Raw genomic sequence first — 17,255 nt, 5'->3', positions numbered from 1 at the left:
TAGACGCATCGTGTGCATGAAAGATGCGCCCCATTGGGAGCCTGTCAAGCGGTCACGTCTTGTCCGTGAAAATTGGAAGACCTGGGGACGTGGACTCGTTGGCCGACTGGATGGATCTGGCCAAGACCGTTCTAGCTGAACGGACTAGAACGAACGAAGCGGTCGAAATTTGTACATACATATGTAAGCTGGATTCGAGCCGTTCCGCGGCTAAGCCACAAGCCCGCCAAATTGACGAACCACATGATCATAGACTGCTGCGCGTAAGTCGTCTTCTTTTCCAGGGAGTTCTTCCAGGGAGTCTTCCAGAACAAAGTCCCACATCCTATCTGGGATTAAAAAGAAAAGGGATCGGGGGGAGGGGAGATGAGAAAATAACAATGGGCACTGTCCTATTATGAAGCTAAAGGGTAATAAATGACGCGCGAAGGAGCTCCACTTGACCTCTTGTAATTACGATGGTTGGCTGTACACCACCGAATCCTTGTTCAAGCTCAACGGGCTGAACGGGGTCGTGATTGATCGATATCGCTCTATCGCTCTCTAGTGTAAGCTTCGTAATAATAGCTCAAAAAGGGCAGATCCCCGTGCGGTATGCTTTGGTAGCGATTGTCTTCGACAATCTACGTATCACTGCATCGGCATTGACGCCGATGACAACAATGACGATATTATACGAGTACGTACTCTGTACATCATAGTAGCACAAGAGCGTTGCTTAGCTGTGGGGGTACTGTCCTAGACGCGATGAGGCACATCAGCCATGTGTCGATAAGACATGAGGAAGAGCGTCAGGGTCCGTGGGAGTCATGGCTGGTGCTACACAATATGTACCGTCATAATATATTTCTGCATATACCTATAATGCGCACATAAAAAGCCCGCAAGACGAAACCCGGTTGCGCAAGTGGATTGGTGGCTCACCGCTGATGCTAATGTCGCCTAGGATAGCGATCATCTGCGCCTATATGTATATATGTGTATATATGCGTATGGCACTTATTCGCACTTCGACCGGCCAGACTAGCGAAATCCATAGCCCTAGTATGGCGACAAAAGTGACAGGTAGTTTTTAGGTTGCATTGTAAAGCCTTGGAAGCTGGGGCTAAACTGGTCACGAAGCCGTTTTGCAATGGGTAACACGTACTGTAATGTAATGTTTTGACCCCTGTTCCCCGAGCTTGCAGGATGCAGTTTATTAGCTGCAGCTGTGCTCTGCATGCCATACATAATCCATTTTCCAGAATCTGGTGAGAATCTCCAAGGGAGGCACGCGAAAAACGGCCCCCCAATTCAATCTCCAGATCCAGATATGGACCACTCGGCAGTCCAGGCTCCTGGGTAACTTAAATAACGGTCCAGGGTTCGTTGTCTATTTTCTCAACGTCCCATAGACGAGGCGCACATATATCGTATTAATATCAGCGTAATAGATGAGTACCTAAGTATCTGCGCAAAATCAATAGTCTTCCCCGTAGTACGTACTTAGGTACCTAGGTAGGTTAGGTACCTAACCTAACCTATGTATTGCAACTACATTTATTGGTGTAGCTAATATTTGCAAGACGATTTTGGCACGTCCTGATAGATATTGTGGAATCAGCACGTATAAGTCGAAGTATCTTGTAGCAAATATCTGGCTGAGTCTGCCACGCGCTTACTGGGTATTTGGAAGCGCGAGCCATCAATATCAGGACTCATGTCGTATGATCGAGGCAACTCTTGATCGTTCAGCGCTCGGAACTTGGGTCCTCCATAGATAGTTCGTGGCGGAAGGGCGTCATTCTTCCCGCCTGTGGCGTATCAATCATTTTGTTGACTACCACTGGTAAATGAAGTCCGGGTTAGATTAAAGCAATGATGCCATCCCAAGCCATCAGGTTATTCGAGATGTCGCACAGAGTTTAATGTAGCGCACTGTGCTTATGACTCTGATAATTGTTGGTACGAGGTACTTGAACAGAGTCTGGACTCGGGCGATGTGTCGTTGAGAGTTGAGAAAAGTGACAGGTAACAAAGCATTCTTTGCAGAGGCCAATTTAATGAGGTGAGATAATCTCAACTGACCCGGTGACGGAGCATGCAGATTACTTCATTCCACGATGCCTTGGTCCCTGTTCCTGCATTGAATGCAGACAGGCTATCGTTTTCTCCGACTGTACGAGAAAACCAGGGGAAGAGACATTAAAAAGTAAATTAGAACCAGGGATGATGCCATCCGAAATATGATGTTGCGACGTTATTTCGTTCATCGTGTTAGGGTCTTATTTCCTTTATGCCCTAGGGAATCGACTACCTTGTAGATTATCATCGATAGGACTGTTACTACATAGTACTATGTGATTGATCAACACTTGGACTTGTCTCGAAATGGGAGAATGCAACACAACCTATTGATGGACTGGGTAGTAAGAATATCAGCCATCAATAAGTTGTATGTGATGGTACGAAATCGCGATAGTTATCCGCAGATCTGTTTCTGCCAAGTCTTTTGTTTTTCCTTTTTTTTTATGTTGCGGCGTCATATTCCATGGCAATCAATTACTGACGAAAGCCGGACACCCACGTTGCCCGTTACCCGTTGCCACGAGGTTTCAAAAAATAAAACCGCCTTGTTTCGTTAGTAATTGTTCGGTTCGGAATTACAAGACATAAGCCACTCAGCCCATCTCTTGCGACTAGACCCGAGATGGTTTAGGGCGTGGCTTCCTATCCAGGCTGCTGGGTTGAGAGTGTCGACAGAGGATCCTTGCGCTTACGGGCTGCCAAACAAAATGCTGTAATTTCGCGCGAAAAGACTTTTTCAGTCTATGTGGTATGCGGTGCGTGTGGTGCATGTGGTGCGTTCCTTTGGCCGCATAGAGGGCCGCAGATAGGCAGGGCATAGGTACCCTACTCTATGTAGTATGCATGTATTATACATACGCATGACAACCGGGACCAGATGGTGGTCTCATCACACGGCGGGAACATGAACCATGCCATGCTGATTGCAGAACTCGCGGGTCCCCATACATCATAGATGGACTAGCACATACATGGCACATATGCAGAAGCAAAATGCCGTGGCCCGCGAGCCCGAGTCCCGGAATACGCAACACGTACACTAGTGGGCGGCGCTTGTCGACTTTTGACCTGTTAGAACGCGGGTACACTCTCGTCAAGTTCCTTTTCCTTAACTTGGTGGTGCTTTTGCAGATTCGGGCAGCTATCAAGATGCCAAGGGAGACCCCCTGGCATAATTACCAAGTTGAGTGTGACAATAGCATAGTCCCTTGCCGTCCAGCTTACCGCCCAGAAAGAAAAAACGAGATGAAGTAATAGGCAGTACCGTGGACGGCTATGGGGGTTGAATCGATGAGAAGTTAGTGTTCTCGTGTCGGACGGTCGATGTGACGGTCCAAATATATGAATTGTTGTGTTGTCTTGTGGATGCTTAAATTCTTCACTTCTCAGCCAGGGACATGTGTACGATGTGTACGATGTCTATGCTCTCCAGGTCAGTATGCGAGTATGTAGGCTCTAATGCATCGTGCCCCGCAACTGGTCGACTACGTATGTACAGAGCAGCTGGCTGTCTGTGTGCGTCGGCGATCCTTCTGCGGCCTGTTGGTCATGCTGACATGGCCGGCATACTGGTGGCTTCGGTCATTATTACTTGAGACATGGCTCTGGCGGTTGGGCTGGAATCCAACGGGACCGCACGTTGGTACCTGATCGCTTGATCGTTTGATCTACCACTGTACCTCCTACTGGACGTACCGTACAATGTAGGTAGATTGATATGTACGTAGATGTGTAGGTAGATATGTAGGTCTAAGAGGTGGGAGAAAACTGCATGTAGGTCAGCGGCGAAGAGTCGGAAGGATGCGCAGTAGAAAAAAAAAAAAAAAGTTCAATAATGTCAGACCCACGAAGTTGGTCTTACCTTTTTGATGGGTTTTACTCGGTGTCAGTAAGGTTCAACAGGTAAGTATCGTAGTACAATACATATAGGTAGCGAGTACGGGAGTCTCGCACGTGGAGGAAGGCATATATGAGGTATACAATACATGTTAACGCACCTACCTAACGTCACTTCCATACATTAATGGTAGGTACATGATATGTATTCATGTACCTACATGTATGTATTTCGTCCTATTCCCGTTCTATGGTAAGGTTCGGCTTACATACATGCATACGCCTAAGCTACGGTAGGTGCTACATATCTTGGCCATTGGAAGGCTATCCAAACTTGTTAGATATAGGTTAGGAAGGCTGGGACGGTTAAGGAGGGTCCTTCCCGCATTCCGCGGGCGTGGGCCAGCCAGAAAAAAAAACCATCAAAACCCATCAAACCCATCGAGGCGTCGCTAGCGGATTCGCACTAGTAGTTTAGTAATTCACTTGTACGTATTCCGTACAATACATTAGGTACCTCATAGTATGTTGCTACATATTCCGTACTACATACCATCCTACCTCCTAACCTATTATTCTCTTCTACCCATTTTTATTATTCTGACATACATATACACATACATACACATATATACGTACATAAACATACGTACATCTCGCCATGGATGTAGTCATACCCTGGAACCTACCTAAGACCTACCTACCTACATACACTAAGGCCTACTTGTGGCCTAAACTGGGCTTGCATGTCCCAATTAGCTATATTTTAACTTATCCTTGACTCCTTGACTACATGTATCGTCACTTTTTCTTTGCCAGCCGGTCCCCGTTAAGCCTAACCCGGCTTAGCTCACCTCTCGAGCTAAAGGAGTGAAGCCCTCCGCTTCGTCACCACCAGACAGCAAGCTGCGGTACTGACCGCCAATCTTCCTAGTCGATCTCAGTTGTCTCATTGTCCCAGCATAATACAGCATACAGCATACTCCCAGTATCCTACTTTAACTACCTACCTACTACTACGCAGTATTGCTACGTATGTAGACGGGGTATTGTCGTTCCAGCAATGCTTGACCAGTTGGCATCGGTATGAGCGTCGGTATTGCAACACGTACGATTCATGAATCCATGCTTGCTGCAGAAAAGTAGTAGTGGCAGTGGCAGTTGCTGGAGCTTGCTCGAGTGACCGCTTATTATTGATTTTGGACCCGAGGGGCCAACTGACGTTTCCTTGGCTGCCACGGCTTGCTATGTCGATCATTTCCAGCCAAAGATATTCTTAGGGGAAGGGTTTGGAACGAGCGGAGTCTTTACCCGCCCACCTAGTCGACCCTCCAGCCCTTCTAAACCCTTAAGCAACCACAACAACTCCACCGGAGATCTCCATTTGTGAACCCATCCTCTTCGTGACGAGCCGTGAGGACCCGTGACCTATCAGAGGGAGAGAAACCCTAGTTCTGTCCCTTCTAGTATGCTTTGTGCTGGCTTACAGGACTGACGGGACATGCAGCAAATCTAGTAATACTACTGCTCGCGGGCGACGATGACCCTCATCCGCCGCTGTGCCAGTCTCTAATAGCACGAAGAAAAGTAGCACCGGCATGCTGAGCTAAACTGATCCCAGCGCCCCTGCGTTATAGCCTGGTCGCCCGTACTCTAATTTATTAAATCTTTTTTTGAAGGCTCACCGAAGAGTGCGACCACTGAAATATGTTGCTGGTAAGAGCCTCAAGTCTATACAAGACGATCTAAGGTTGGATGGTCCGAGCCAGATGAACGTCTATCTACCGTACTCGTAGTTTCGAGTGGACAAGGCCATGGGGCTGCTCTGTCAGCTTCTTGAATGATTCCCGGTTGACACCTAATGTTTCGCATGCCCTCCAAGCTGCATGTGTCAGACATCAGTTGTAGGGCTGCTTAGCTCTCAGCTCGTTAAGCTTTCGAACATTCTAAGAGCCTTAAGCGATTCCTTAACAGACGCCCTAGTCTCAAGATCCTCATCATTCCCACAACTTACTGAAATTGATAAAAAAGGAACATGGCACGGGATGTTCCTTGCTCATACTGCCCCCAAAATATGGGTGTCAACTCCTAAGCCCTGCCGGTCCTCAGCACCAACGACACTGAACATGGGCCCCCTGGAACCTCCTGCACCCCGGCCGCCTTGATCCAAACCATCCCCATGTTGGCTCCACTCCTTCTATTCTGCCCTGTCTAGGTAGTTTAACTTGTCTGATGATAAGAGCAGGCATGGAGCTTGGGTTCCAGGCCAAGAGACTGAAAAGAAGAAGAGAAAAATCGAATAGACACAGCTTTAGGTACTCGTGGTAACTAGTACAACTTGCTCTTAAACTATTAAGAATGCTTACAGCTGCTATCATCCTCTTCCTTCATCCCGAGGAGTCGTACTAACCTGTCCGAGTACTTTTGCCAGTGGGCAAATGCTGAGCTTACTGCATCCGATAGCAAGAGCTTAGTTGTCGGTGAATTGACGCAAGCGCGGTGGGAACGCTACAAAGTCGAGTCCCGCCTATTCTTTTTGGTTAGATACGATATTCTTTTATACCATTCTCCTACTTGTACGTAACCCATCCGAAGCATACCATTATCTCCTTACGACCACGATCGTAGCTGTTTGTCTGCCCATTCAGGCCCCAGTGCTGCTCTAGCGTTGGCCGACGTCTCGACCATTCACTGCTGCAGGGCTTTTGTCAGGTTGCCAATGATTCCGCTCTGCTACGTCTCATCATCATTGGCTACCATCGCATTTTTTTTGTTCCTCACTTCCCGTTGGGCAACAGCTGATATACATCCACTAATTCCAGCCGCCACATGTCTGGAAATATTTCTTCCCAGAATCCTCACCACTACCCATTTGCTTCTACCTTAAGTAACGACTTCTGAACCGGACCCGGGCTTTACTACCTTAACCTTGCGAGGACGACCTTTGACTCGGACTAGAGAAGTATCTTGAAGCTACCGCATATATAGCTGGAGAGTTGATCAAATATTCGTCGGAAGCTAAGAACGTCCTCGAATATCCATCACAACATATACGCCTTGGATACTGGAGAGCAACATATATATAGTCATTATATTCGTCTGCGCAATCACTCTAGTGACGGGCACAGCACAAGCCGAGCCATCCATCACCTTCTACAAATTCTACACCAAAAGTCTATTCACCAATCTGTCGCCGTGGCGGTCCAAAATCTTAACGTTCGCCAACCCTCCCAACCGCCCTCTACCCGTCCGCTTGGAAACGGGAGCCTAGGATCTCACACGAATCGTCTGAGCGGCATTGAGCAAGCGGACGGCGAATCTGGTGGGGCGAGACTAGATAGTAACGAGGCAAGATCAGAAATCAAGCGGTATCAATTCGCGTCTGATAGAGGCGGTCAATGTCTGGCTCCTCTGGGCCACCCGTGCGGAAGGGACCTGGATCCGATGTCGCAGAGGGACCCTGGGTCACGATCTGCTTCACCTCGGATATCCAAATCTCCTCCGGAAGGCACGAGCACGTCGCCAAATTCACAACAGTCGGATCCTCGAAGACTTAGTAACCAGCTAGCCAGCAACGGGTCATTGAAGAGCGGTAGCATTTCCCGAACTAATGGAGATCTAGTGCAGTCTTTACCCCAGAGGGGCTTTGGTGTGCCGAATATCTTAAACCCAACGGAAACACATCCATCACCTACTGGGACTACCTCTTCCGCAGCATCTGGACCGTCCGGAGCACGTCTGCATCCGAGTCCAAATATACAAGGCTCTACGTTTGAGTCTAGTCCAACCGCCTCGCGGCCCTTCATGTATCAGAATCATGGGATGACGAGCCAGCAACAAAATCAAGCGGCTGGAGGTCTGCCTCCACAGGGACCCCCACCAGCTGACCGCGGTTCGCCCGCATCAATACACTCCCATCGAGAAATCTTGGGGGCAACTCGGCGAATATTGACCCCAAGGTCTCCCCGAGCTAGTGCCGGGGGTCACATACCACCACCTCAAGTGCTGAATACTCCTCAACAGCACTATTATCCTGCTCCTCCCTCCACGTCAAACCGTGGCTTTCCAGCTGAGTCTCCTATAGGGCAACACGCTCAATCACCGCGAATCAATGGCCCCCAGCCTCTAGGTTCTCAGTTCGGAAGAGTCCACCCATCTGGAGTTGGTCCTCCGACCACTTTGGCTCCGTTAACAACACCACCGCCTCGGTCCCTTTCTCAACCAATCGCAAGCCAGTTTAATCCTCCCGGACACGAACCACAGCAACCGCAAGGAAGTGCAGGTAACCATATGAGATCTCACTTATACGGACAGACCCCGCCGTACTCAACGGGTGTTCCACCCAGTGCACGTTTTCCACCACCTTCTCTTCCGGTAGGAGATTCGAGATGGTCAAGCATACTTGGAAGTGCGGGTCAGATGGGTTCGCCGGGCGTTCGGGGCATGATGAGCATGGATGGGCATGCGGCAATGAATGTAGGTGGTGAACCCTTGATTGTCCCCTTAGACATGTACAATGGGTCAAAACAAGCCGACGAGAAGAGACAGAGAAACGCGGGTGCCTCTGCAAGGTTCCGAGCCAGGAAGAAGGACAAGGAAATACAACAAGGAATGAGGATACAGGAGCTGGAGAGTCAAAACCGCGAGCTTCTAAAGAGACAACAAGAAGCAGAGAACGAGCGGGACAGGTACCGTAATGACCGGGATCGACTTCGCGATATTGTTTATCGAACTCCTGGAATTAGCGAGCTTGCCTACCAAGGTCCTCCCAGTCCCATCTCGACAAGAAGTGGCGGCTCTTTCGCAGAGAGGAGTCCGCTCGCCTCTAATCAGCCTACACTACCAATGCCTTCTTATGGAAGTGCCGACCCCGTAACTGGTGAAAGGGCGGCACGGCGGCGCCGGACGGATCCTCAACTCGAGGGCTATAGTCCATCCTATGGTATGGCTCAGACTAATTTGCCATCCATGTCCCAGCCTGTGCACACTCCTCTATCACAGCCGGGAACTCCTTCATCTATGGCTCGAACCTCGCGACTGCCTCCTTTACGATTGGATCAACCGGCTGGAGCCCCAAGCAGCGGGCCGCCTACTTCAGGCACTCCGGTGCAAAGCTTCCCAGCATACAAGCGGGAGCCATACGAAACCGGTTGGGCGACACGATCTAGTGCGCCGCACGATCCAAGCCAGCGTTAGAATACGAATTTTAAGTTTTCAGAGTTATCGGTCACTACCCTACTTTCGTTTTATGAAGCAAATATTTTATTCTATACTTAGTTTTTAATATCAACTCCTCGCACGAAAGGCGAGGTAGAAACCCCCAGGGTCCTGCATATCATTTAAGCATTGGACAAAAACGGTCATTAGAGATTTTCGCATAGTTCGGGCAACCGACATTTCGGGCAGGAAGGGAAGAAAAAAAAAAGCTTCACAATGTTGTCGCTTACACGTGGTTTAGGTGTCGGGAATAAGTGCAGTTTGCTTTTATCAGCCACAGGTTTACGGGTCCCCAGTACCGAGCTGTGCACCAAATATGCCTCCCCTCCGTTTCTACCTTTCTTTTGTCCTGTCTATTTGCAACGTACACAGGTTCATCTCCATCATCCTGCTGGGAATTGGGTATAATTGGGGCTTGTGGTTCTCGTATCTCTTGTTGATTTTTTGGAGTTTGTTATCAAGGAAACGCGGGAGTAATGGTTGGTGTCTTGTTGGGTTTTAAATTGGTTTCCTTTCTCTTGGGGCGTCTCTACTACACGATACCAAATTGCGAATTACCAGACTACAGAAACTTGCCTGTATTCAATCCATCTTGGATACTCTAAATACCCAGCTGATCCCGTCTACACAAGTTGGTATATGATGAGGAGCAGATATAGGGGAAAAGGCTAATTTTATTTTACGAACCTTAGGGTTCTACATCTACACTATGGGAGGGGTGCTGTTCAACGGAGTCCAAAAATATCAGGGAGACAAAGACGGATATTAGCGAATTTGACGAGTTGTAGAAAGAAACGGTATAGAATCAGGCCGTTACCCGCTTTAGGAAAGGGGGAGAAAGGGGATGAAAGCAAGCGGCTAAACTAGAGGTTAATACTCGAGATCAACAAGATCCAATCAAAGAATCCTAGCGGAAGTCAAACCTAGTATTGGAACATAGACTATTGGGACATAGACGTGCTGTGACACAAGGGCGGACGTTGGTCGAGTTAGAAAAGGTGAATAGACGCAACGGCGTAATCCGAATGAGACGTGAGACTGGGTAACATGCAAAGCCGATCCGGAATATGGGAAGTATGGGAAAGTAAACAGACCATTGCGTGTAACCCTATCAGACACCATCAGACTACCTAACCTAGACTACCCTAATATCCCTAATATCTACCAACAGACGATGGCGACTGGATAGGTAGGAAACCCTTGCTAGCTCTTACATCAAGTTCGTTCCAGATCTCGATAACTCGTCTATTAGCCAGCCAAGCACGGTAGGTAGAGTCGTAGCACTTAATAAATATGTCTGTCTGCTTACATACATGCTTTGGACCGCATCTCTCCAGTCACGATGGGACGGTTCTCTCCCCCTCTCTCCCAGCCACCGATTATAATATCCTCTGGACCGTGATAGGCGTGTCTTGAGGATCAGAACGGGGAGGGGGAAGGGCCCTGGACTAGTGTAGCGTAGTGTAGTGTAAGTGTAGCTGGGTCCCTTATTAGCGCGTCTGCCAGTCCAATCCGCGTCTCCAGATGGGCTCATAAAGGCTTTCTGCTTTCTTACTTGCTATACGTCAGCGCCGCTCTCCCTCGGTATCGCTGCCGAGGGAAGCAAAGCAAAGCACGTAGTGTACATCACATCCGCGTCATCCCATATATGCATATGCTAACTGCTCGTCGCTGCTTGGCTAAACTCTATTCGAACGCGAACCTTTGGCTAGGTAGTTATCTCCTTTTTTTTTTTTTTTCTTTTTTAATTCCCGTTTCTGTCTCTGTCTCTGCCCGTATTCCCACCTTCATGGGACTAACTAACTAACTAACCCGCCCCTCCTCTCCTCTTCCCAATTACTATCGTTTCTGGCGCCCAATGGCTTGGTCTTGCTGCATCATGTATCATGTATGTACGTAGGATATATTTATTTGCAGATCAGGGTTCGGGCCCCGGGTACGTAGGCCACATGGCGCGGTCTTCGCCGCTTTGCAGCAGATGGTCTGTAGGGAGATGGGCTCTTGTTGGTATGTCGGTAGGTAGGTAGGTGGCACTGCGGCCGGCGTGTTCCTGTCAGATAGGCTACCTAGGTAGTGATTTTCGTCGTCTTGTCGTTCCCCTCTGTGAGTCATCATCTTCTCTCTTCCTGTATGTATGAGGTAGGTATGTATGAGCTGATGTATGTATGTATGTATGTATGACAGTATGTCTACGCTTTTCTTTTTTCCTGCCTGCCTCTGCGTATGTAGTCTCCTCGGTCCTCTTTACAGCGGGGGATGCAGTCCGGCCTCACCGTTAGGTATGTATGTAAGGTATGTATGATTATTGATGTGTGTGTAGGTTACCTACCTACTTGCTTACCTACTGACCTATCTGACTACCTTGCTACCTTGCTACCTTGCTACCTACCTACATACATACATACATACATCAACACATACATACCTAGACGTACATCCATACAACTGAAACAACTCCATCTAGGATCCATTACGGGGCCCCATCTCCCTAGCCGTATTTCATGTGGCCAGGCCAGAAAAGGCAACGATAGACCTCGTACCAAGGTCCAAGAGTGCCGGTCGATCAGCAAATACCGGAGGATTTTTCTGGGGCGAATTAGACGTTGGAGATGGAGGCATAAGGGACCCGAAACATGCGGCCTAGAACCGCTGATCCGTTACGGGAGCAACCAGAGAATGCTCTTCTTGCGTCTAGTGTAAATTTGCCGTCTCGACTTTCACTAGTTTATATTCTCTATCACGACGGCCCTTGGCTTATAGCCTCTGGTTGGCCTGCGCCGGTCCGATTAGATAATGTTGCCCCTATCTATATATCTACCTTACCTATCTATATAGTTGAATTGCAACTGTCGTGCTGAAACCTCGGCCCGTTAAAAGTAAACAAAGGAGAAAAAAAGACACCGAGCAAAGAAAAGTTAAAAATGAATCCTCACATTTCGCAACCACTGCGGACAAATACATCTATCTCTCTTTTCATCTCTACATAATAATATGTATAAGAGCGGGGCAGGGCCTCGGTGTCTAGGCAAGGCATGTAGGATTCGTGAGGCCCCAATTCAAACCTCTCATTCCTACCGCTCGAGACCGAGCTGTGGTTGTATTGATGATGCTCTACTACGCCTCACCGTTAAAACTTGCCCTTTTGTCTACCGGCAGGAGGAGAAGCCAGGCGACGGTACCGGGACGACCATATGGTAGTAACAATCCTTCTGTCGACAAGGCTGTCACACGTAGTAGTTGTGGTAGAGAGAGAAAGAAAGAGAAAGAGAGGAAGAGGGAGAGGGAAAATAATTACTCCCATCAATTTTTCTCCTCACTTCTTGCCCTCCTTTTGATATTATTACCCCACGAATATTCCCCGAGCTTGGCTTTTTTTTCTACACCGCAAGTTCGAATCTCGATAGGTAGGAAGTCCTAGGTGATGTACCGGCAGCCCCGGTAGTTAGGCATCAATTGTTCGTCGTCGTTGGTCCGCCGTGCCGGGTGCTGGTTGGTATATTCATTTGTATTGAAGGTGGTGGTGGTGGTGGTGGTAATGGTTGTCTCTATGAGGATGTAGGCAGGCAGGCATATGGCGCGAGAGAGGTGCCGGCTCAGCCCGATCTGAAAGATAGGTCGACAATAACACGTCACATTCATCTGCGAGGATTGCTAATCTCGCGTCTTGAAAACCCGGATCGATGACGGTGACCCTTGTCCTTCTTTTTTTTTTTCGTTCGAAGGGCGATAAGTGCGGCACTATGTACACCACACGATACTACACGATACTACACTAACTAACCTATGTAGGCACCTAATGTATGTATATATGTAGGTATGTATGTATATGTGTGTGTTGTGATGAAGATTATGAGGATGATGAGGATGAGGATGAGGATGCACCCGGGACATTGGCGGGCGGTTTTCTTGGGACGAGATCGCTAGTCGAGACGGAGTAGCCGATGCTGACGAATGGAGCGCTGCCCAACACATGCACGAAGAGAGGATCGACAATGCCGTCGGCACGACGTTGATGTCGAGCAGGGTCTATACAGATATTGATATTAGCGGCTGATGCAGATTGCGACGGCACCCTGAATCGCCCGTATACCAATTTTGCTACCTACTTTGGAATTCATGACGAGCATGTCGACCCAAGTATTGGTCTTGTCACTACATAGTCATACATCACTACACCGTACGAGGTCCTCGACTGTGCCGTATTATTCCACCCTCTCGAGCTCGGCCCCTATCCCTCGAGATTCGAATATTTAACAAAGCAGCCGATTTTCTAAGCAATTTGGAACACTTTCAGGTTAGGAGGATTATGAACAATTAGCCCAGCCCAATGCGAGATGTGTATGTGCTTAGTGCGGGTCTGTGGAGAATACGTGCCCATTGTGACGATCAGTTTGGATGATTTACTTCTGGTACGGTATCGTTAACTTGACCAGGGGAGTACCTCAGCTCTATTGTTCCTGAGTGTGAATGTAGTTGATTAAGATTACCCCTTTACCTCCTAGTGTCGTACACATATATAATACAGTCTTGGGTCAGAATAGTAGCAACAATATTCGGTTCTAGATGGCCTATTCAACAAAGATCATGTATACACAGGCACTCGAGTATAATTCGATTATTATGTGCAATGTAAGTCTGACTTAATTAACGACAAGTATATATAAGAAAGCAAACTTACGCTTAGTATTAATATATGTAGAGCCGGCATGCCGCAAGAAACGATACAATATCCACCTGTAGACCCCTAGCTACCAACTTGCCTTAAATAGAGTATATAATATCTTGGAAAAATACATGTAAAATTCCCATTACCTAGCTATGCCATCATCCGAGGACCTGTGTTATATTCGTCGCTCAAGAGCCTAACAAAGGAGACCTGCTCGACATTACCAATAGAAGTATTTAGGCGTATGGTAATAATTCCAGTATCGCTCATGCAACTCCTATACCCTTTAACATAACCCACTAATAAATATCGCACGAAAATTATCCGTCTAGATTCCAACGCCAGTATAACTCGAATGCGCGGCCCTAATAGGCCAACGGACGGCCCCCTATGTACGTATGTGTCCTATGAGATATATCTTGTTCCTTGCTACACTGCTCTACATTGCGATTTATGTTCGTTGTGAGGCGGTAACCGGCCTTTAGCGAAAATTTGAAGGTGGAAATGGCTGCACGTGGTGATTGAGACCGTTTCCATGCGGCATCGGCGGCTGATGATGAAGTCCGTAAGATCCAAATGGCTCTATAAGATGTAAGGGCGGTGGGATACCCATACCGCCAGGAGGCGGAGGATGCTTCCAGCCTTGCCATAAGCTCTCCAAGTCGAATTCCGGATCACCGCTACTGAGCGTTTCCATTCCCGGTGCCATGCTCGCGGCCGCGATGCCGCTGTTTAACGACACACTTCCTTCTGGGCTAGGTTGCTGGAGCATCGGTGCCATCATGGGACGCATATTCTGTTCCGAAGCCGCCGCCGGTATACCGACTATTTGACGCTCTTTTATCGGTGCCACATCACTCACGTAGAACTCCTGTCGTTCGGTTTTGGCATGGCGGAAGAAGGGTGGCATTGGTTCGCCCTGAAAGGTATGTAACATGGTCGGTATCTTACGGCCAGGCAAATTTATTTTCTTGGCCGTCTCAGGCCTATGTATGTTTGCCTCGTGAAAGAGCTCGACGATTTCCAAGAATCTCTCGGCTATAGCATCCCTCTCCTTACAGTATTGGAGAATAATTAAGGTGCTGCGAATCGCATTCTCCGCATCGGGATTATGGTACAATGAGGCAAACTCATTACTCAAGAGGATAAGAGCGGCCGAGAAAACAAAATATCTGTTTAGCAAAGTATATTCTTATTAGTTCTCTGTTCTCTTCTGAAGTTTCTACTGTAAGTAAAAAGGGGTAAGCTGACATTACAAAAGGATTGCACTGGGGCAAGTATTCGGCATCGAACGCGGCCCGTGCTAGAATTATCGTACGCTGCGAAGCCTCGACACAGGCCTGAGAAAACTTTTCCAATCGTGAACTGACATGAGGCGGCTTCTTAGAACTCCTAGACAAGTCATCACAGCCCATTTTGAGAAGATATAGGAAGAAAGGTCTTGTGAGAAGCAGCACCGAGTGGCAGTGTAGGAGGTTGATATGAAGAGAGGCAATGACTTGGGCTGAGTCGACCGAACCATCCAAGAGCCGTTGGCAATTAAAATCCCGCTGTAGCTCTCGCTCCCAACTTTCGAGGCGATCTGCGATTTCCTGTGCAACAAGAGTCGATGCCTTTCTCTCGGCGTAAACTCTCTTAAGCGTTGACCCGACCAAATGACAACTCCTGACGGTAGCATCTAGCGCCGCCGAGTCTGTTACCTCGTCTATCATACGCTCGTCGGTTGTAGCGCCTATCGAATAGTTAAGCATATATTCGGGGCAGTCCTCTATTCGTATAATCATAGGACGACCTAGACTCGCTGCGAGAATACGATCGAGGACGAATAGAGTCTTCCACACGTTTCTCCGAAGATGAATGATGTGGGGTGTGAAGACGACTTCCATGCTTTGTTCTTCTCTATGTAAACCCAACGCCTGCGCAGATCGCACTGCCATTCCTGCGAACTACAATCAGACTCAAATCACAAAATAGGGGTAAAAATAACGTATTCGGACACATGGCGAGAGAAAAAAAAAAGGAAAAGCTGCTCACCGTGGTAGGCATGTGACGCATTCCTTCCAGAGATTGATAACTTATAGAGGGACATGAGAATGAGGGCCTGGATTGACCAAAAGTCTGCATCCTCAAATCCTGACTCTGGACCGTTTTTCTTGCCATTTCGAAAGAACAATTCAGCACGGTTAACGGGTTCGGAGTGCAGGCTTTGAATCACGGCCGCCTCATCAGTCCCCTGCAATGGACGAGCAATAACTAGGCCGATAGCAAAAACCAGGTTCAATATGCATAAATCTGGCGAGCTAGCACTTAGAGGATTGCTGTAGCATTCTTCCACTAGCTGGAGGAAGTCCGTTTTATGGAAAACTTCCACAAGCCCCGACGTCTGCAATGTGCTAAGTTAAACCGAGCAGCCATAGGGTTGGCATACATACATTTACAAAAAACGACTCGACTAATATGTCAGCTGTCTTTCTATCTGGGAGAACCCCAGTTAGCCTCGTGCCTGGCGGGAGCTGGACGATATTCTCCATTATGTGGTGCCTGAACGGATCCTCAGTGAAGCCTGACTTCCCGGAACAGTCCCCAACGATTAAGCGAATGAGCTGCAAGTAAGCAAGACTCCCCGACTCCCCAACGTATTCTATGTAGCATATTAGTACGTTCGACATCTTAGTTGTATAAAAGAAGGGGTGGGTCTCGAAGCCCGTGTACGAAAGCTAGTCGGAATATTCACCCCAATTTTTCAGCTTTCTCGGCAGGTTATTATATGATACGCAAGGTATAAACAATATGGCGGAGCTTGTTGGAGAGAGAATATGTAGGCAGAAACGGCTCGTTCATATAGCCTCACTTACGTAGCTTTCCTGTCTTATCCTGAAGCATCCTTGGTATAAACATGGAACTGATTTCGTCTGCAGCTCCACTAACATTGCTGATCCGCGAACGAGTATCGAACTCGCGGTCATTGTTGGCGAGTAAGTGACGTGTCGTCCCCATGAGTTTCTTTTCGCTCGATTCAAGCGGCTCTATTTCTGCTAGGCTCATCGACCTGTTAGTAGACTGATCCCACGACGCTAAAAACGGAGTATGCGCCGCGATTGTCTGACCAGATTCTAACTTCAACGCCCTCGGTGACTGATCGATACGTCGGCGTTTGGATGGTGATCCAAGGGGCTCTTGCGAACCGGTTTCCTGGCTTGTCGGCGTGTACAGGCACTCTAGGTTCCGTTTATCACACGTACTGCACGGTTTTAATCCGTTGCACTACGACAATGTCCACATTAGCAAGCATAACGACCACAAGCCTTAACTCCCATTAGAATCGTACGATAGTCTCGAAGTATCCCATCCACACACGGCTACACAATTACACCAGCCATTGTGAGACCTAGAAAGCCATCCGAAGACAGTGACATAGCACACCATAGCACACGTCGTCGTCGCTCATGCTGTACGCTATTCAGGTAGA

General features: G+C 48.1%; 3 protein-coding genes across 3 annotated transcripts; 1 reads left to right on the top strand and 2 right to left on the bottom strand.

Annotated features, from left to right (window-relative positions):
• The first annotated feature begins 6,814 nt into the window (after positions 1-6,814).
• F5Y00DRAFT_22694 (uncharacterized protein) lies at positions 6,815-9,217 on the top strand. The gene has a single exon (XM_048006407.1). It carries the CDS (start codon positions 7,348-7,350, stop codon positions 9,097-9,099), a length of 1,752 nt encoding a protein of 583 aa, XP_047866874.1. The 5' UTR covers positions 6,815-7,347; the 3' UTR covers positions 9,100-9,217.
• Positions 9,218-12,967: 3,750 nt separating this feature from the next.
• F5Y00DRAFT_259963 (uncharacterized protein) lies at positions 12,968-13,247 on the bottom strand (the record flags this gene model as incomplete). The annotated part of the gene is made up of 2 exons (XM_048010962.1): positions 12,968-13,146; positions 13,211-13,247. 2 exons carry the CDS (start codon positions 13,245-13,247, stop codon positions 12,968-12,970), a joined length of 216 nt encoding a protein of 71 aa, XP_047866873.1.
• A 572-nt stretch (positions 13,248-13,819) lies between these two features.
• On the bottom strand, positions 13,820-17,166 carry F5Y00DRAFT_268016 (fungal-specific transcription factor domain-containing protein; the record flags this gene model as incomplete). Its single annotated transcript, XM_048012175.1, has 6 exons — positions 13,820-14,958; positions 15,038-15,725; positions 15,821-16,169; positions 16,219-16,427; positions 16,642-17,050; positions 17,158-17,166. 6 exons carry the CDS (start codon positions 17,164-17,166, stop codon positions 14,268-14,270), a joined length of 2,355 nt encoding a protein of 784 aa, XP_047866872.1. The 3' UTR covers positions 13,820-14,267.
• Between the last annotated feature and the right edge of the window lie 89 nt (positions 17,167-17,255).

Source organism: Daldinia vernicosa (genome assembly GCF_022497035.1).
Source record: "Daldinia vernicosa strain CBS 139.73 unplaced genomic scaffold F5Y00scaffold_12, whole genome shotgun sequence".
NCBI classification, from domain to species: Eukaryota; Fungi; Ascomycota; class Sordariomycetes; order Xylariales; family Hypoxylaceae; genus Daldinia; species Daldinia vernicosa.
The sequence above is the reverse complement of the archived record's forward strand: the minus strand, read 5'-3'. Positions and strand labels throughout refer to the sequence as shown.